Source organism: Pteropus vampyrus, unplaced genomic scaffold (assembly GCF_000151845.1).
Source record: "Pteropus vampyrus isolate Shadow unplaced genomic scaffold, Pvam_2.0 Scaffold368, whole genome shotgun sequence".
NCBI lineage: Eukaryota > Metazoa > Chordata > Mammalia > Chiroptera > Pteropodidae > Pteropus > Pteropus vampyrus.
The window spans coordinates 785187-805455 of NW_011889149.1; the positions used below are offsets into that span (position 1 = coordinate 785187).

Sequence of the window (20269 nt, forward strand, 5' to 3'; positions counted from 1 at the left end):
ATACCGCTCAGTCTGAAAGGTCCGCTGGGAGGATGTTGGCAGCATCCCGTGCGCTTGCTTCCCTGGGTGCCTGCTCGCTGCTGAAGGGAGTGCGGGGAGCCCCGGAGCTGCCCACTGCTGACAGTGGTCGCGATTTCTTCTCTAGAGAGCCAGCATCGGAAGCCAGGATTTCCTATTTTTGCCCTCAGGGCTCGGGCTTCCAGGCAAGGCGCCCTGTAGCTAAGTCCCTGAGCAAACAGCAAGTGAAAGCCTTCTCTCCGCCTCATCCTCCCAAGTGCGAAATGGACAGTCAATAGAAATTTAAAAAAAAAATTAGAAAACGTAGAGACACTAGTCATGTGAACTATTTGCGAACCGAGTCACAGACTTCCGTAGAAACCGGAAATGCGCTCGCCGGAGAAATGAGAAGGCCACATTTTGTACAGAAATTTCCCGCCCAGGTTCCATTACGTGTCATGATTGGTCGTTATGGAGCAGTTCTGATTGGTCGGTTTAGGATGAGGCTATAATTATGCTGTTTTGATTGGATGGAGTAGGTATCAGTCCATTGGTCCAAAGAACAAGCCGGGAACTTCCTGTCTGAGTTAACTCAGCACGAAGAAGTTAACGTAGTGTTGGAAGCCGGAGAGTTCAGAGTTTCCTCTCAATGTACAGAGTAAGCAAGAAGCTTCTGTCCACAGATGGCCGGTAGGCACTCATTATTTATAAAATTTGGGCCTTGACCGTAGGGGGTCCGTCTCAGCAGATAAATTCCTTCTTGGGGTTCACGTCAAGTGAATCTTCTCAGAGCCCGCAGCGCAATATGGCGATTTGAAGGTGAAGGTGCCCAGATGAAGCAGGGATAGAAGCAGGCTACGACCAGGCCTTCAATAGGGGAAATTTTGCTGGAAGAGCAGAAATAGAGGGGTGTGCTGGGGGTTGAGGGGGTGGGGGGGAAAGAGAGAGCTTGGTAATGGCTGGGTTCACACCCTGGGGGAAGTGGGCCCCTAAACCTGGCATCGGGGAGACAAGGCCCAGGGTATTTTCAGCAATGGGCCTGTCCTTTCAGAGACAGCAAGGAATGGTACCCAGTGTTAAGGATGTCGGGCTTGCATCCTGGTGATTGAGCGGCATGATGTATGTTAGAACCCACTCCAAGCGGGCAGCCTGTGGCTACAGGCCGGAGATTTCAATAGCAGCAGCAGGGACAATAGGCAGGGTACTTGGAGTGAGCAAGAAAGAGGCTGTCGGTTCTCCAGGGGGGTAGTCCAGGACAGTAGTTGTGCACGAGTTCTCTGTGTGGCGCTGGAGAAGCCAATAGGGGACTGTCACTAAGGACACAGGATCCAGGTGCTAACTCTGATGGGTGAGGGCCTTGGGAGACTCCCTCTCCCCATATTCAACAGGGAGGTCAGGCAACAAGTGGGCCTCTCCTTGTTCCTTCAAGGAGGAAGTGAGTTTTCAGAATTCTGCCAAGACCCCAGCATTGAAAAGTATTAGAGCTGCAGCAGAAAGGAGAGAGGCATGGAGCGCGAGGTGTGCAATTCCAGCTGTTTGTCCTGTCCTTGAGAGCCAATGGTCTTTATTAGAACGTGTCATGGAGCCCTTATCACTGTCTACCTAGTTAGCTCTGGTTGAACTTGCTTATCTGCTGGGCTTTAAGTTCCTTCTCGTCACCTGAATGTCCTTTTGGCATCCAGCACCAAGCATGGCAGATACTAAATGCTCAGCATGGGGATGGAGAATTTAATGAATCATCTGTAACTTTCCAGGATGACTTTGCAAGTGTGGATAAGTAATCTGAATCAATTTGTGGCTTGTAATTTGAGAGTTCTGATTCGGTTTTTGTATCCTTCCCCATCTTACTTCCTTTCTCATCCTAATAGGAAAGAGAGCTTTAAGCATAATAATGTAACAAAGCCAAGTTGAAAGAACTGATAAGAAAGGTCTGCTTCCTGCTGACTCATCTTGATGAATCTGAAAGACTTGAGCCCCTTAGAGCCCCCATCCCTGCCCACCCTCCTAGGATGAAACTTGAAACAAGACCCCAGGTCTCTTGACTACACAGATGTGGACGAAAAAGGGCCCCATACTATACCTGACAAACTCAGGAGAGGCCCACGTGGCTGGCATTCCAAACTCAGAGACCAAAAGTAAGCACACAGGATGGTCTGAACATAAAAATTCCTAATGAAAAGCAGGTCATGATGGGTAGTCAGATGAGTAGTCACGTCCTTGGCCTGTAGCTTCTTCGACAAAGGTCAATCTTTACCTTAAGTGACCTTGTCTATTGTCTTTTTGTATCTAAGATACATACCCTTGAAGTATCAAAGTGTTTTTTGGACCCCTTGGAGCACAACCCCTGGGTCAGAGCATGAGATCACAGAACCCCTTATTGTTATCTTGTCCCTGAATACCATCTCTATGTGCTGTAAATGGTAACTGTCAACTATCCCGTACCTACAATGTAAAAGAAGTCCGTGTGTCTCCATTTTTTTATCCAGCTGCAGAGATTTCTCTGCTTTGCTTTCTTCTGCCTCTCTAATCTACTGAAACCGGAGGGCAACTGAGTCCAGGGCTCCTGCTGCCTGTGCCGCTCAGCCAATAGACTGACATAGGAGTTGGACTATTTAGAATAAGCATTTATTGTCAGAGCACCAGTGATCTGAGAAGGCAGCAGGTTAACACCTTCGAAAACTGCCTTCCTATTCTCAGTCTGTCTTAGGGTACTTAAGGGAATATCTGGGCATTGTTCCAGGGCCTGCTGTGATGTTTCGGGAGTGGGGGGAGTGGATGTGTGTTTGGTCAGTTTCACGGAGCCTTCTGGGCTTCCTTCTGGCTACGTGGTCTTTCTTTGGCGTCAGCAACCCAGGAACAAGCATGGGAGAAGTCTGTACAAATGCTAAGCCATAAAGATTGTCATCAGCTAGCATTAGGAGAGAGTCGCAAGTTTCAGGGCAATTTTCTAAGCTTGAGTCAGATTAGGAACAATCTATTGTCTGATTAAAGACTGGGAAACTGGGGGACAGTGGGGCCGAAACACATCTAAGCTAAGATGTTATCCTTAGTCTAGGGTCCAACCAAAACCTATTGTCCCCATGACTGTAGACCTGAGGTCCATTTAATCTTATGTCCTAAGGTTCCTTGATTAAAGGAGCAGGCATACAGAGGATAAGGGCAGGAGAATGAGGGGAAAAGCAAGTAACAATGCCATTATTTGAATCAGAGGAAAACAAAACTATATTAAAGAAATGAAGTTTCTGTGTGATTCCGAGCTATAGGGTAAGAAGAAGTGAAGCCGGGACACCGTGAGGACCATACTGTGGGGTGCTTAAATCCGGTCCTTCTTCAGTACCATCAATGTAACTGTTCTTACATCTCCTCCTTGAATTCTAATACATAAAATAAGCTGCAAAACTGCCATTCTCCAGAGCATTTTCTTAATCCATTGAAATTTTGTTGCCCAGCTCAAATAAACTCAAAAATTTTCTACATGTTGGGATGTTTCTTCTGTAGACACAGGGCAGCTGCCAGGGTGGCGAGGACAAAAAAGAGAAAGGAATACTAGAGAGAAAAAAGGATGTGTGGGTTTCCATTCGAGCCTGGCCCTTGCAGAAAAAGTTATGGTTTTCTCTATCTTCTGAAATTCATGATTTACTAATAATTTTTCCCTGCTAGGTAAGGGGCAGTATCTGTAACACTTTATTGAGTATTATAACGAAGGGAAAGCATGTGGCTAAGATTTCATCTGTGGAAGAAAATGAGAGAAGTAAATGGGGGTGGGGATTCGGGGAGTCAAGGCCCAAGGTCCCTATGGCTTGAAATAGGACATTGAGTGAAGGCAGCTGGCTGATCAGCCCTCTTTGAAAGGGAGGCAGTTCCTAGGTTCAGCAAGAGCTTGAGAACATGGTACTCCTGTAACATTTATAACACTCTTGTGGATAAAGAAAGGATATGGGAACAAAACAAATTTTAGTTCCTTTCAGGTACTTGGCCCTGTGCAAGTCACAACTTCTTTTAACATTAACCTTTTGAGAAACATGGGAATCAGAGGGAAGGAAAGGAACTTGCCCAAGGTCACCCCGGGGCTGGCTTCATGGGTCTGAGACCTGTGCAGTGTCTCCTAGGTCCCCTTGCTTATATAAGGGCCTGCGCTTGGTTGAAAGTTTCTCTGTTCTTGTCTTGAAATTTTTAATAATGTTTGAGCAAAGGGCTTTGCATTTTTATTTGCACGGGGCTCCCAAAATAGGAGAGCCAGGTTCAATTCTAGTTTGGCAGCCTCAGAACTACATGGCCTGTTCATATGCTAATGTTGCTTTAAGGCTAGTAGGCACTCAGGACATCTAAGTTCAGTCCTGCTGCTTCTCCTTCAAGTTTTGGGAGGAACTGGGTAGAGATGAGGGAGAGCACCTTCACAGAGCCTGCAGGTGCAGACACAGGTTCTGCCTTCCCCCTGCATCTGTCCCCAAGGGAGTGACCCCATTTTTGTGGCCTGAGTGGCTACTGTAGAGCTGAGGATTTTCATATTCATCTGTATGGATCAACTCGCTCCCAGAGCTTTATTTCCAGCTGAATAGATGCCTTACACATCTCAGCTTTACATTCCCGAACACAAAGATCACCGGAAGAACGTCCTCCCCTCCACCCCTAGACTGCAGCAGAGGAGTGGGAGGGACACCCTTGGCTAAGAATGCAATTGCAAGTGGTAATTTCAAAGCTTCAGCTGGGTCTTTGTCTAGCTTAGAGCAGCCTTTAAGGGTCTGGGCTCACTGGGACAGTTTCTTGTTCCTGGCAGGCCTGTGGGGCTGGGAGAAGGGGTAGTAGGAGGTACTAACTCAGTATCTGAGAGGCAGCCTCACAGACCGTAGTGATCTGTCCTCTTTACATGCTAGGCAGTACTTTGAGAATGAATGTATGGCTTTTGGAAATGTGGAGGATTCAGCAATTCTGAGCTGGGTAATTGGGGAAGGGAAGAGGCTTTTCTGTCAGTCACCTTGCTGGTGAGACCTTGAAGGGTTTGAAAACTCCACTGGCCATAGAACACCACACTGTGTGGCAGAAGCATTAATCAACATTCTAGATTCTAGAAAGACAAATTGACTCTAGAATCTAAATTCTAGAAAGACATATCTTTGACCCGTGGATGCGCTGGGGAAGGAGTAGGTTCTGGCTGAAGGCTCACATCCCAGGGAGTTCCTCTGAGGTTAGTAGACACTTGGAGTATAAAGACAGGAGAGCAAGGCTAGGAACTGGGACACCCTCAAGAGCCATGTGAGAAGGGTTTAATGTCTTAGGAACAAGAGGTTGGCAGTGCTGGGTAAGGGATTTTGGGGTCCCAGGCCCTGTTGAAAGTAGAGGGTAAAATAAGATTGAGTACAGACCACCGTTGGGGAGGAAAAAAACCTTTCCTCTACCTTCTTAGGTTCTGTACCCTGAAGGCCTGTGAATTAAATTTACAAAAGACACATTAACAACAAAAAAGAGTTTATTTACACACAGGAGTGCTCAGTGGTGAGTAACTCAAGGTAGTAGGGGATTATATGTCTAATTTAGTAGGGAAAAGAGAAGGGGAAGAAAAAGCTTCTATGTGAAGAACAAATATATTTTTTTAGGAGAACAAAGAGGACATAAGATTTGTGACAATATTTGTACCTATGAAGATGTGAGTGGTTTTTTTCTTCAGGGTCATACAGCTCCTCCAGAGAGGAATTTTATGGCAGGTTTACTCTTGGTTTCTTTACTGGGAGTTGACCCACCCCAAAAAGGAAATTGATGGCAGTCTTCATTTCTTAGAAGTTACTGCTTTTAGTCAGGTAGGGAAGTTCCCAGAGGCTCCTTTCGGCGTCTGTTAAATCTCAGATGTCTTCAGTTTAAAATATTTTATATCAACTCTGGGGTTCTGAATGGGGCCTTACACCACATAGCCTGGCAGTGGCTCAATGAGTATTTTCTTTTTTTTCTTTCCTTTTTTTCTTTTTTTGGTTGACCTAGAACAGCATGAAGAGGGAACTTCATGTGTTGGTGGAAATATTTTTTATCTGGTGTCCATGTAGGGTATATGGATGCATGCACTTGTAAAATGAGTTGAGTCAATGAGTATTTTTGAATGAATGAACGAACATAGTAGGGGATAGGGAGAAAGTCTGTTGTTTGATGTCTCAGTATGTAGCCCAGGGATTGGGGCAGGAGGTAAAGTCCAGATTCCTTTGTCAGCTGAAGAAGTTGCCTCATACGGCCAGACACCCTCTGGGCTCATATTTGGAATCTCACAAAGGTTGGGCCAACCAACTTGTTCACCTGGCAGCTTTGCAAAAGTTCATCTGACATCTGCTAGGACTTGGAAGTTGAATGCTAAGAGACTTTGAGGCCAGAACTACAAGAGCAATAAGTCAGAAATTTTAAGTCTACAACTCTTTCCGTTGCAAAGGTTGAATTTTTCTTGGAAGAAATGGGAAAATGAATGTCTGAAAGGTCTCCTGGGTCTGCTGGCTTGAAAAGGGGGGCAGTGGGTAGGAGAAGGAAGATAACTACTTCCCAAACAAGTCAGGGATCTTTGAATGGAAAAGGCTTTCAGACCCTTGAAGAGAGCTCTTTGCAGCTAGGAGATGAGAAGAGGGAGGAATTGGAGAGGCTGGGTGTTGGGTGATGGTAGCGGGATCAGCCAGTGACAAACCCTCCTGGTCTGTATTTTACTGATACCTCCTTGGATCCAATTTTCGAGAAAGGACTTGATGTTCTTCCGGAAATGGCCTTGCTCTGGACTCAGGCATGAGAATGGTTGTCCAGATGGCCAGCTGGCCCAGTTAGAAAGGCTTTGAGCAGAGCCCTATAAAAATAGATCTTTCTGAGGTATTTCTTCTACTTCCTTTCTACTCTGCAGACCAAATAACCAACCCAGGTGTGGGAATGTTTCATTTCCACAGCAGATGCAGGTCCTGAGCCAGTGAAGCAACTTCCCTTGATGCCATTATCCTCCTGGGAAGGAAGAAAAGAGACAAACTTTGATTGAAGAAAATAAAGGTGCCTGATTAGCAGCTTGACAGAGGCCATCGGGCAGGTAAGATGTGAAGGTAGGGCTTGAATCCAGGTCCCAGCTGTCAGTCTTTCTGTGTAGCACCCAGCTACCTGTCTCAGAGGCAAACTGGGTGAGAAGACATCTCAGCGTAGCACTCAGCTGTGAATAGGAGACTGTTGGCTGGTTCTGGGTATCCAGCTTCAGGGTTGGAGAAGGGGAAATTAGTTAGGGTGGAGGGAGTCTCCAGAGAAATCAATGAGGACAGTGGTCAACAGAAGTCCCAACTGAAGTAAGAAAAATCACATAAAGGAACCTCAGAATTTGGTCCACCTTTTTGGTTTCAGTGGGAACACACTTCTGCATTTTTGAACTGAAAGCACATTTATTCCCCAGCACTGGTCCCTGGCCCTTGGCCTGTGGCTTATAAACAAAAGCGGGCTGTTTGGTCCCTGGGCAGGGATGTTTGCTCACAGATCATGACGTGTGCTCAAGAGCAGCGGGTTTGGAAAAATGGGTATGCATTTGGAGGATGTGCGTGTGGGGCTGCTGTGCTGCTCTGCTCAAGCTCATGTGCTACCTGCATTCCCCAATGCTGGAAAGCTGAAAAGCGGGGGCTGGACCAGACAACGTCTTTCCTGCTCTCCACATTGATGGAGTTTTTGTCAGTGTTGGCAAACAATTATAAAGCAGCATCTTAGAGGTAATGTTGGCCTCAGGGAGAACTTCTCACTGACCCTCTTATACACTGTCCTCCTGACACATGCCCTTTGTTTGAATTCCTCTACTCACGGGGAGCCCACCTCCCACAATAGTAGCCCATCCCCCATTCGTGCATAGCTGCAGTCGTAGGAGCGCACTTCCCTCTCCTGTATCCAGTCTGCTTTGTTACCACCTCCACCCCCTGGTTCTGGTTCTGTGCAATGGGCACAGTCATTTCATTCATTCCACAAATATTTTAGGGGTGTTTCCTTTGTGCTGGGCACTTCGTTCAGTCCTGGAAATATGGAGCTCACCTGAAGGGGACGAGATAGATAAGAGGCAATTTATTTCAGTAAAAATCACCACTGTCCATTTAGTTTCTCAGGCCAGAACCCGGGTGTCTTCCTTGATTCTTCTCTTGCCTAACCCCACGTACCCTATCTACGTGCAAGTCTTGTTGGCTCAACTTCCAAAATATTTCTGGTATTTATCCTCTTATTTTCAACTTCACTCCATTTCAAAGGATGCTGCTCGCTATCTTTGTATGCATGTCATTTCATACATGTGAGTTTCTGTAGAATGCATTCCTGTAAGGTGGAATTGCTAGGTCTCATAGTCTCGGCACTTGTCACTTTGACAGGTATTTCCAAGTAGCTCTGGAGAAGCTGAACCAATTTACACTCCCTGCAATGATGCATGCTTGGACCTGTTCCCCACAGCCTCACACTAACAATGTGCTCATAATTTGCTACTTGCCAATCTGATAAGAGAAACATGGTACTCACTGCACTTTAATTTGCATTATTCTTATTATGTATAAGGTTTAACATCTTAAGTCTAAAATTAAAAAAACAAAAAACCAAACAACTCCTGAGCCCTTCCCTGCCCAGTCGATATAGAACTGGGGCCTGGTCTCGGGCCCCAAGCGGGATGCCGGGTGTGGTGGGGCAGGGGGGAGGCGAGGACCCTTGGAACCCCCGCGTCGCTCTGGGCTGCGCGGCCCCGCCCGGAGTCCGCCTCCAGCCGGCCTGGGCGGAGCGTGCGGGCCAGTGGGAGGCGCTGCGCTGCCTGATTTATTCCCGTCTAGGAGGAGTGAGAGTCCTGTAGTCTGCACGGCAGGACCCCGGTCCCGTGCGGCGTCTCCCAGCATGCTGGGCCCCCGCCTGCTGGCTGCGCTCTGTGGCGCGCTGCTCTGTGCCTCTGGCCTCTTCGCTGCCTCGGGTGAGTGATCACGCCGCCCTCCGGCCCTCTCCCCTCCTCTCTGCTCGGAAGTTCGCCGCCGCGCCCTCCCTCCACTGCCACTGTTGACAAACTTGGGCAGAGAGCCTAGGCCGGACCCAGGGGCGACTTTTCCCCCCCGCAGCATCCGGGCGGGCAGCGGGGATGCACTCGGCCTCTCCCGCTGTCTCTGCGGCCGGGCGTTTTGGCCAGTGAGAGAGACATGAGCCTTGGGCGGTGGCTTAGGACACTGGATGACAGCCTAGCCCTCCCCAGGGAGGTGGCTTTCACATAACAAAGGAATCCGCTATGTAGGGCCTCTCTTTTCCTATCTGTAAAATGAAGCCATTGAATTGTCTCACACGCCTACCCCCTGCAAGTTTCTAGGACTCTTGTATTGATGTCTTCTCCAGCCAACTTTCCCGGGCAACTCCCTGGGAAGCCCTGGCAGCTTGTCAGATCATGGACATTTCCACTCACTCTCCTGAGTGTCTGCAGATCCCGGACGGAGGGCTGGGGAGTGGGTTGGATGGACTGGCTCTGGGTAGGTTCCTGGAGTGGGCAAGGAGCCTGGGCCTGCGCTTTGAAAACGGCTGCCTCCAGTGATGGCAGCTCCTGGCTCCTTCCTGGGGCCTTGGCATGCTGCTGTATCTTCCTTGGTCCTCCCACCACCCCCTTCCCGGGGCCAGGAGGGCTCCCACCAACAGTAGGGCCTCTAGCAGGTGGTTTTTGGGGATGCCCTATCCCCTTCACATGGGACCAGCAGGCCCTATAGGTTTGGGGAAAAGGTACCCATTGGAGGGGGGATGGCAAGTACTCTTCAGGCATCCCCTCCATCACTTTCTCATAGAAATAGGATTCACGGAAGCAAGAGAGAGGCATGGATCACATCTGAGACCTGGCTCTGCCATCTGTGGCGGTCTGACCGCAGGCCTGCAGCCGAAGCCTTAAGGGCACCCCAAGCTCCCATGCACTTGGGAGCTGGTGGCTTTCTCCAGCAACCCTGAAAGATGGCTGGGTCTTGTCCCTTCCTACTCCTCTCAGTTCCTACAACCTGAGCCTTGGCAAAATGTCCCTGGGGAAATCTGAAAGGGCAGGATCCTGAAATCCCAAAGGTGGTTTAGTAGGGACGCGATCAGACCTTTCTCCGAAAGGGAAAGTGCCGAGCTGCCACGCAGGCGCAGGTGAGTCAGTCTAAGGCCCTCCAGGTAGGGAACACCTTTTACTTTTCCTTTTTTTCACTGGACCCAGGGCAAGGGAATGATTAGGAAGGGGAGGAAGAGGGGTTAGATCTTGTTGGGACAGGAGCCCAGGACTCTGGCCATTCCCAAGCCTCTGTCTGTGGCCCTGCCTGCCGCCTGCCAGGTCAGGGGAGGGGATTAACCTGCTATTTAAAGCGAGTGACTAATAGCTCCTTGGGAGCCGCCAAAGCTCTGGAGGCAGCTCCTGAGGCCTGCCTGAGTGGAGCACTGAGGGCTCCATCGCTCATCCACAGTGTTTCCTTCTCTGGAGCCCAGGCCCAGCTCTCTGGGGCTTTGAGGTTTCAGGAGGGCCCTCCAGCCTGGCATGGCATGACTCTGCAGGGAGGAAAAAAGATTTCTCTCGTCCTACCCCAAATGGTAGCTCAGCTTTGGGTATGGCATCTGAGGCGGCCCTCTTGGATGCTTAGGTCAGAAGACCCTCCTGCAGGCCTGGTTGACCCCATTTACCAGGGCCAAGGGACTGCAGACAGGCTAATAGTGCACATCTGTCACCCAGGTACCCAACCAGAAGCTGTGATTTCTTTTACAGCCCTCCTCCCCCTTCTGTAGTCCTTGTCCAGTGTTTCTCAAATTCGCCTTCCCCCCTCACTTCCTCACCTGACTTTCCTTCTCAGCAGGGGCCCTGTGACAGCCTCCCTGATACTCTCCTGGTCTCCTCCCCCTCCCGCCACCTCCTGTCACATTTATGTCTAGCAGCCAGAGGGATCTTTGTGTAGCTAGCTACAAAACACCTCCCCACCTTAGGTGAACTCTTCGCATCTCTGCAGGTGACATCTTCCTTCTCGGAATTGGAAATAGGTTCCCCATTTTCACCTCATGTTTAAGAATCTCTGATTTGTTTTTTCCTGGTAGACCATGGTGGGGAGGCTGAAGGAAGGTTACAAACCCCTGGTCTGCAGGATGAAGAGTCTAAACTTGTCATTCTCCAGTCCCTCCCAGTCTGGCCCCAACCTACCTGTTCAGCTATGTCTTACTGTTCTCCACCATACTTGCTCTTTGTGCTTCTGCTTTTCTTTAGAATGCTCTTTCCTCATTCCCCAGCCTGGCACATACTCTCACACTGTTTTTTAGACTAGCTTACATGTCCCTCCTCTGTGAAACTGTCATCTCCTAGGTAGAAACCACACCTCCAGTGGCCCCTCAGTCGCACCTGTTCACTTCTGTTGACTTGTCCGCCTCTTTTCCATGGCTTCTTGAGGCCCAGATTGTACCTGATTTTTCCGCGTTGGGAGCCCAGCACGTATGTGGTCATTGCTCCCTACCCCAAAATATTTACTGAGTAAACGACTTGTTTCTAAGTCAGAGCTGCCACTGCAGGTGACTTCTGTGACTCCAGCCAGTGCCTGAATGGAGGGACTTGCTTATTGGGCCAGGACGGAATCCCCTTCTCCTGCCTCTGCCCCGAAGGCTTCACGGGCATCATTTGCAATGAGACTGAGAAAGGTACGCTGCTGCTCCACACCTAGGTCACAGTTGCAGCCCTGGCTGCTGGGCTGAGCTCTTTCGTTCAGAAGTGGGCAGTGTCCCCAGCACCTCTCTCGTCATCAGCCAGCATTTCCCTGGAAACTCCTAGGCCACTTGGAAAGCTGCTGCTTCCTTTATTTGGGCTGATTCACCTACACACGACCCTCTTTGGTGCCAGGCTGGCCCAGAGTCCATCAAGCAGAGTCGGGGATGGAGGGAGGGGATTGTAGGGTAAGGCAGGCAATGGGCTGAGTGTTGGCAGAGGTTCTTTTCGGACTAGGTCCAACTGCTGCTGCCTGTCTCTATCCCTAGCTCCTTCCTGATCACCTGCCCATCTCACCTGACTTCCCTTCCCCAGGTCCCTGTTTCCCAAACCCCTGCCACAACGATGCCGAGTGCCTGGTGTTGGATGAGTTAAAACGCGGGGATACTTTCATCCAGTACGTCTGCAAGTGCCCTCATGGCTACGCAGGCTACCACTGTGAGACCGGTGAGTATCTGGGGCGGACCCTGAGCCACAACCCTGGGCCATGTCTGGCCTCATTCTCTGTGTCAGGGCCTCCCTGGAGTACATGGAGGATGGGACAGCCTCAGATTGGGCATGTGGTGGTGGGGGTTGTCCTGTTGTCCTTCCCCAGGCTCCTTCCTGCCCAGCCCTCTCTCCTGGGACTGTAGGCCAGGCCTGATGTCACTGTAGAGGAGCAAGGGGTGTTGGTTGCCCTTGAGGTCATGAGAATGCTATTTCTTGGGTCACTATGAACCAGACACACAGCATTAGGGTTAAGTCTCGGATTTTTCTACCAAGAGAGGAAAACAAACATTCTTCATCTTTAAGGGCCTGGGAGGTCAGTCAGTAAGGCTGAGGCCTCAGGATCTGACAGCTCCCAGGCCCATGTTTGATATGTGGCCTCATCATAGAGGTCAGTGAGGAGGGAGAGGCATGGGCAGACTGGGCCATCCCCTCACAGTCAGGTGGTCAGAGGCCCTGCATGTGCAGAAGGGCTGACCTGCCTTGGTTATCCACTCAGCCACAGAATGGCCCTGGGTGGGTGCCCAGACAACACTGCCATCAGTGGCTTTGCACACCATCCTCCCTCCCTGTCCAGCTGGAGTGCCTGTCACCAAACTAGGACTCTTCTGGAAATCCTACATCTAGGCTCAGGAGTGGATGAAGCTGGTAGGGGTTGGGGAGGCAGATTTCTGCAGTCCCATCGGTCTGGTACTGAGAATCTCTAGCAGAGGGCAGATGATTCTTCAGGCAGATGTGGGGGTGCTCTCTTAGGTTTGCTGACTACAGAAGGAGGAGGGAGGCTCGGCCATCTGAGTGGGAGCTGGGGCCCTGGGAGAGAACAGGTGAAGTGATGCCCTTCACCTCACAGGAGGCAGCATGGAGGGCCTGTGCCTTGGGCCCTGGGATGAAGCCAGTGCGTTTGAAATGCTAGATGGAGGAATGTGGATGTGTGTGGTCGGAGGTCGCCAAGGCAGACAGAGTCCTGGGTGGGGCCAGGTGGGCCCACTAATTACTATGCTGGGAGGCGAGGTAACCCTGGGTGTGCCTGAGTTGGAATTACCCACCCATTCTTCTCTGATTCTGGCCTGGGGTCTGCCACAGGCTGATGGCATCTGGGGCAGAGGCAAGAAGCTACTTGGAGTTGGGGCAGCCCTCCCAGAAGGACCTTTGCAGCCCCTCTTTGCTTGTTATGTGCTGTTTCCTGGGAGCCCACAAGGACTGCACAGGCTCAAAGAATGCACGTCTGAGCCCCTTGGGGTGCAAACATGTGGGTTATGAAGACAGTCCAGACTTGAGTTCAGATCTCTGTGCAGTCACTGGCTGGCTCTGATTTGGGGCATATGAGCTTATGTTGTACCTCACTCTCCCTTCGCGAGTGTCCTAGCTTGGCTCAGCATGAGCCTGGGGTGTTATTATAGGGTGGTCTGACCCTGGGTTCTCTGCTTGGGAGCAAGGAGAATGGCTCAGCCCCCATGACCACATCTCCAGGATGCTGGCGAAGGTGACGGGGCCTTGGCCAGGGACAACTTTGCAGATGGCTGGGTCAGACCAGAAGTTGGAAAGGGCAGAGGGTATGAGAGAAAACGGAATGGCTTTCATACCCCACCCAGAAAACTCCTGCCATACAAGATTCTAGAAAACTTTAGGTAGATTTGCTTATTGCTTTAGGGGCAGTATACTGCCATCTGAGGTCCCCCTTCTCCCAGAGCCATCCTGGGGATGCCAGGGGCTGGGCCGGATGTGGTTGTCATGATGGGACCACATAACTCAGCCTGGAGGGAGATTCCAGCCACCAGCTCCAGTAGCGCCATGAGTGCAGGAATGGGTCCCAGCCCCCCATGACTGTTCCTGGCCACTCTCTTCCTCATCATGCACCTTTTCTTGGAACCTCCTCTTGGGCTCTCATTGTCCCTTTGTGATCTCTGCTCTGGGTCCTCGGCAGAGGCCCTCCTGACTGCCGTCTTCCTCCCCGCAGTGTGCAGCATGCCTCTGGGCATGGAGACGGGTGCCATTGCCGACTCACAGATCTCTGCCTCATCCTTGCAGTTGGGCTTCATGGGTTTGCAGCGCTGGGGCCCAGAGCTGGCCCGGCTGCGCCGCACGGGCCTTGTCAATGCCTGGACAGCCAGCAATTACGATAGGACACCCTGGATCCAGGTGTGGAAGGGGTGGCGTGGCCTTGGGGTGGGTGGCATGACAGGAGGGGAGAAGGTGAGACGAGTATGCCTGCATCTGGGGATCACCCCGGGAAGGGTGCATAATGGAGGTCTAAGTAGCAAGGTAGCAGGTTCCCATGGGTGAAGTATCTATCAGTGGAGGATAGTGCTTGCTTCGGTAGCACATATACTATAAGTGGAGAGTGGCCTTGGGGAGCCTGGATTGGGTGGGTGGGGGATGAGGGGGAGCAGACCCCAGGCTGTGGAGGGGCTGTTTACACTGAATGCGCCTCTGGGGGCCTTGTTTGTCCTTGTGTGCTTCCCTGAACACTCCACAACCCTGAGAGGTTGGATGAAAAGGCCTTTGTCATTTGTTCTGCTTCCATTATTCTTTCTCTGGATGGGGGGAGTAGAGATGGAAGAAGGAACCTAGGAGCTTAAGGGTGCTGTCCTTCAGGTGAACCTGCTGCGAAAGATGGGGGTGACGGGTGTGGTGACGCAGGGCGCCAGCCGCACAGGCATTTCTGAGTACGTGAAGACTTTCAAGGTGGCCTACAGCGTCAATGGGAAAAACTTCCAGTTCATCCAGGGAGACTCAGGAGACAAGGTGAGGCTGTTGGGGCTCTAAGGATGGGCTGTGGTTGACACGCCTGGGGCTCCAGTGTTATCTGAGGGCCCCCAGTGAGGCCAGGGTGCCCCGGGCAATTGGGCATGACGTGGGTCTTCAGGTGCATCTTGGTTCCCAGAAATCGAGAAGCCCAGATTGTTTTCCCATGTTTTGTGGTTACAAATAATAGTCCCACTTTATAGATGAGAATAGTGAGACTCAAAAATGTTTGATGACCTGTTGAGGCTGGCTGTAGTGGCAGAGCTGGGTTGCATTTTGAGCCTTCAGGGCTGCCTTGTACTGCCCTGCAGGCTGTCCACCACTCAAGGACGTCATTACTACGTGAGCACCATTTACAACGTAGACATCGTGCATTTCTGTATTTCTGTCCGCAGGAAAATTGTTATAATAAAGGGTCTTGAGAAAGGACTGCCTTTTCCTAATTAGCACAGAGGAACCCTATAGATTTATAGGTGGCCATGTGTGAAAGACAGGGTTTTATGCCTAGGCCCCTTGATGACCAAGGACTCTGTGATAAGGTGTCGTGGAAGACTGTGGGGTGGCCAGGGAAAGAGCTGAATCCTCGATGGCCCACTGCCCCCACAGGCCCGCAGAAGAAAGTGAAGCAACCCCAGGAAGGGGGACTGCCCACATTGACCGCTTCTTCCACCTGCTCTCTGTCCTAGGTATTTATTGCTAATTTGGACAACAACGGCCTGAAGACCAACCTGTTTGACTTTCCTCTGGAAGTGCAGTATGTGAGGCTGGTGCCCACTATTTGCCACCGGAGCTGCACCCTGCGCTTTGAGCTCCTTGGCTGTGAGCTGAACGGTGAGTGCTGGGGGCTGTGGTCCATCTTAGAGGATGGCCTCTCTTCTCAGCCAAGCTGAGGTGGGTAGGGTTGCAGCAAAGTCATACAGCAGAGGCACACCAGAGGGATCACCTGTCCATCAGCAGTCCTGTCTAGGTGTTCTCTGCCAACCTATGGCATTCTGGTGGGTAGATAACAAAAGACACACTTCCATTTTCAATATATTTTCACTTACTCTTATTGGATCCTTGAGTTTCTAGAATGTGTAGTGTCAATTCTGTTTTGCAGTTGTCAGCTCCATGAGGGCCGGAAGTTCATCTGCTTTGTTCACTGCTGTGTTCCCAGTGCCTAGAACAGTGCCTGGATTGTAGGTGCTCAATAAACATTTGATGAATAGGTTAATGAATGAAGGAGGAAAGTGAGGCCCAGATAAATTATATGTTAAGGGCACAAAGCTGGTAGGATTTAAGCCTAGATCCCTGGGCTTCTGATACTTACTGACCCAGTGCTTTTCCCCATGTCTCCAAACCTATAGTCTGCTTTCAAGAGAAACATAGGGTTATGGGGGCTTATATGGTCATAGGGATAGGACAGGTGCTTCCTGCTGCCGTTTCATAAAGAGTCCCAGATGGAGGAATGGGAGTCCCAGAAAGGGACAGATTTCTCCTGAGCCAGGAAAAACTCACCATTGGGGAGGTCAGATGAGTTTGGGAGAGCAGGGGTTGGGCTCATTTCCAGCTCACCCAGCTTTCTCTCTGAGCTCTAGGTAGTAGTTCCTTCTTTTTGCAGCCACAGTGCCACCTGCTGACCACCAGCAGAACTCTAGGGCTCACTAGGCTGATGGCAGAGAGAGGTGGCTGTCTGCCTTTCTGGTCTTCCTCAAGACCCACTTTGTGCCCGTTTTTCTCCTCTGTGGCAACTTCTTCCCGTTATCTCATTTCAAATACCGCTCAATACCACTCAGAGCTGAGTTCTCTGTGCCGGGCTGGGTTTAGTCTTTTTTTTTTTAATTATGAACTTAAGCCTATGTTCACATGGTTCACTGCCTTTTAAGTCTAATTGTTTGAGTGGGGAGTTGAAGACTTTTCCTTCTGCTAAAAGGAAATTTTGGCAATTGGTAAAGGACAGAGACAGGTCTGGGGGCCTTTACCCTGGCTTTTCTCCCTGGAGGCCCTTGCCACTTGCTGTCATAGTCTGAAGCCTTTGCCTGTTAAAGTTGCCAGCATGGTCCTGTCACCGTCACCTCCCTCTGAGACCAAGAAAGGGTGAGCCCGGCAAGCTGAAGAAGGGAGGCTGCCCTCTCTGCTTCCTTCAAGGTCTGGAACATCTCCTTTCTCTAGCAGGCACTCCAGTTGGCTGGCTTTCCAGTACCCCTCCCCCAAATTCCCCAAAGGGACTTATGGAGTGGAATCGGCCAGGTATGAGACACACCCATCATTTTCTTGGAGGTTTTATCTTCTCCTGCTCATCCTCAACTATTCTGGCCACCTGCTGGTACACATGACTAGGACAAAAGAGCCTGGCACATTCCTGAGTATTTGAGGCAGGCCCGACTGAAACCGAGGCCAGCTCCTGAGGCCAGCCCTCACAGGCCCGTCGGACAGCATGCTGAAGGACCTCTGCTAGACCCCGAGGGGAGGAGCTACGGGGCAAGGATACAGGATCGCCCCTGACCTGAGCCACAGGATTTTAACCTCTCATTTCCCCCTGCTGAAGGTCCTGTTCATCTCTGGGTCACCACCAGGCAGGCCTTCATGGCTCTGGGTGGATACATGGATGGTGGAAGCGATGTCACAGTGTGGCATGGTGATAAGGAGTTTGTGTGATTTGGCACAGTGTTCGTCTCTCAGCCTTAGTCTCTCGTCTATAGAAAGGGTTTGCTAATATGTTCTCCATTCAGGTTTTTGCGTGGTAGATAAATGAATGAAGTAAGCACTTAATCGATGAGATGATTGTTCATGTTCTGGATGATAATCTCAGAACTCAGCAGTGTACACAGCAGCTGTACTAAAGGAGTGACAGAGGAAGTGCTATGAGTCCAGAGGAGGGACGAGTCCTGCCCAGATGAGGTGGTCAAGGCAGGCTTCTGGGAAGAGGTGTCTCACAAGTCAGGCCTTGAAGGAGGGTGGGAGGTGGTGGATCAGGGCCTGCCCTGGTGCAGAGGGAAAAGAGTGGTGGGTAATCTGTAATAGGTAAGTCGGGTAGGGGTGGGAGCTGAGAGCAGCTGGCTAAGGGGAGGAGTAGGTAGGGCAAGCAGTGTCAAAGCAGGATGGTTGGCTCTAAAAGGCAGAAGGAGCTTCCGTCTGTTGTCCAAGGAGATGCCAGGGGCTGGTCAGATCCACAGAGTTCTTTCCCCTTCATCTGCTTGTGCTCATGCCCTGGGAGGCTGTGGATCCCAGATCTGGATGACACCCTCCTTTGCTGGCAGGATGCGCCGGACCCCTGGGCCTGAAGGACAACACCATCCCTGACAAACAGATCACGGCCTCCAGCACCTACAAGACCTGGGGCCTGAATTCCTTCAGCTGGTATCCCTTCTACGCGCGGCTGGACAAGCAGGGCAAGTTCAACGCCTGGACCGCTGAGAAGAACTCTGCCTCTGAATGGCTGCAGGTGGGCCAGGCCCCTGGGGTGCAGGCCTGGGGTCAGGTGGGGTCAGGTCAGGTGGGGCTGTCAAGTCTTTGACGTCTGCTCAGCCCAGGCTTCTGTTCTTCAAGAGGGCATTTCAGAAAAGCTTTGTTTTTCTTCACCTTTGCTGTTCCTTCCTGCCACATGCCCTACTTTCCTCCTGATTCTGTAACTCCAAGGGGGAGAGTAGTGGGAGCTCAGCTCTGCTTCCACCAAGGTCCCCAGCCCAGATGGAGAAAGAGTGTGTGTGTCTGTCTGTGTGTCTGTCTGCTGAAGGAGAGCCACCTCCATTGGCTGCCACAGGCTGACGAGGCTGAGCCCGTGGACAGCAGGGCAGGGTGAAGGAGGGATACCTGAGACAGGCACCTAGAGATTTCTCTGCCTGAGCACAGAGCACATGCTCTTGGACTTGGTGTCTAAGAACACACTACGGGATGGCCGTCAGATGTTTTTGGAATTGTGAAATACGAGAGTCACGGGAAAGGAAAGCATCCGCTCCTGTTATACATGAGGAAACTGAGGCTCTGCCAAGTGAAGCAGCTTTCCACAAACTAGAATACATGTCCCAGTGTGTCTGCCTTTTCCTGCCTTCACGGAAAGCGTCTAAACAAACAAAAAAAATGAGATATTTTTCTTCCTCTGCAGATCGACTTGGGCTCTGAGAAGCAAGTGACCGGCATCATCACTCAGGGAGCCCGAGACTTTGGCCACATCCAGTATGTGGCAGCCTATAGGTTGGCCTACAGTAACAACGGTGTGGACTGGACCGAGTACAGTGATCCGGGGACCTCAGAGGGCAAGGTGAGTGTCTGCTGGCCACCCTCCCTTCACTATTGTAGGCCTGGGGCTCTGAGGTGAAGGGGCCTGGCTCTGGGGCCCTCCTGATACCCCCTCTGCCTCCAGATCTTCCCCGGCAACTTGGACAATAACTCCCACAAGAAGAACATGTTTGAAACACCCTTCCAGGCTCGCTATGTTCGCATCCTGCCCGTAGCTTGGCACAACCGTATCACCCTGCGTGTGGAGCTGCTGGGCTGTTAGTGGTATGCCTGGCCGAAGTGTCCGGAAGGGCTGTGTGGCACCTGCCCCTTCCCCAGCCCTCCTGACCTGTGGTCTGCTGCCTTCACCCTGCCTCTTGATTGTAGTACCTCGGGGGAGGGGGTTTCAGTCACCTTTCCTGTCCCCCCTCCCTGGGCCCCACCTCACACATGCCCCCGGTGCCCAGCCCTCATGCCATCCCATTTTCTCAGGCACTATGGTGTCGAGTAGGTCGGGGATGGACAGGGAAGAGCGAAGTAGGGGTGTGGGTTACCCGCACCTCTCCAGATCCCTGATTCCAGCCTCTGTGTTCTCTGTAGCCCGACTCCCACACTCCCGTTCCCATGACCCTGGAGGAAGGCCCTGAGACGCCAGGCTGGAGATAAGTCTCCTACCCCCCAGCCCTGAGGCATGATGCTGCCACTCCTGCTGCTGCCTCCTAGCCACCTGACACTCCCCCCTTATCTCCCTGGAGACCCCTCTTGACCTACAAAAAGACAGGGGAATGGGGTGGGTCTGTGGAGAGATAGGGGAGGAGGTGGGTGGGCATGGGGGCCCTCAGTGCTGATTCTTTACTAGTGAGTGCACAGGCAGCTTCCAAAATATATTTATATCACCCCCTGGAGCACTTGCTGTTGTTCATCATTATCGTGCTGAAATGGACTTTGTCTCATGCTGGTCTCTCACCCTCCATCCTCAGTCCCCCCAGAGCCCCGTCATTCTTGTGTCACCTGCCTGACTACAGAGAGCTTAACAGCCAGAGGAAGGAGGAGGTTACTGGGGGGTCCCCACAGTGGGGCTGGGACTCTTCCAAGTGAGTGAGCACACTGGTGCCTAGGAGGCCACTGGCACATTCACTCCAGGGATTAGACAAAAGCTCC

General features: G+C 51.3%; 1 protein-coding gene across 7 annotated transcripts; it reads left to right on the top strand.

The window, feature by feature from the left end:
- Positions 1-588: 588 nt before the first annotated feature.
- On the top strand, positions 589-20013 carry MFGE8 (milk fat globule-EGF factor 8 protein). 7 transcript variants are annotated; one of them, XM_023522990.1, is made up of 13 exons: positions 589-687; positions 6903-7036; positions 8781-8914; positions 11473-11616; positions 11996-12127; positions 14124-14305; positions 14762-14911; positions 15598-15742; positions 17063-17140; positions 18151-18335; positions 18996-19151; positions 19254-19393; positions 19709-20013. In XM_023522990.1, exons 3-12 carry the CDS (start codon positions 8842-8844, stop codon positions 19389-19391), a joined length of 1383 nt encoding a protein of 460 aa, XP_023378758.1. In that variant the 5' UTR covers positions 589-687; positions 6903-7036; positions 8781-8841; the 3' UTR covers positions 19392-19393; positions 19709-20013. The 7 variants fall into 7 exon arrangements, with proteins under 7 accessions (XP_023378758.1, XP_023378760.1, XP_011377967.1 ...); XM_023522992.1 differs by having other exon boundaries at positions 17066-17140; XM_011379665.2 differs by having other exon boundaries at positions 11491-11616.
- Positions 20014-20269: the final 256 nt, after the last annotated feature.

Coding starts and splice junctions, on each gene's coding strand:
- MFGE8 (XM_023522990.1), top strand. CDS start 8,842: ATGCTGGGCCCCCGCCTGCTGGCTGCGCTCTGTGGCGCGCTGCTCTGT. Junction 11,617..11,995: donor TTGCAATGAGACTGAGAAAG/GTACGCTGCTGC, acceptor TCCCTTCCCCAG/GTCCCTGTTTCCCAAACCCC. Junction 19,152..19,253: donor CGGGGACCTCAGAGGGCAAG/GTGAGTGTCTGC, acceptor CTCTGCCTCCAG/ATCTTCCCCGGCAACTTGGA.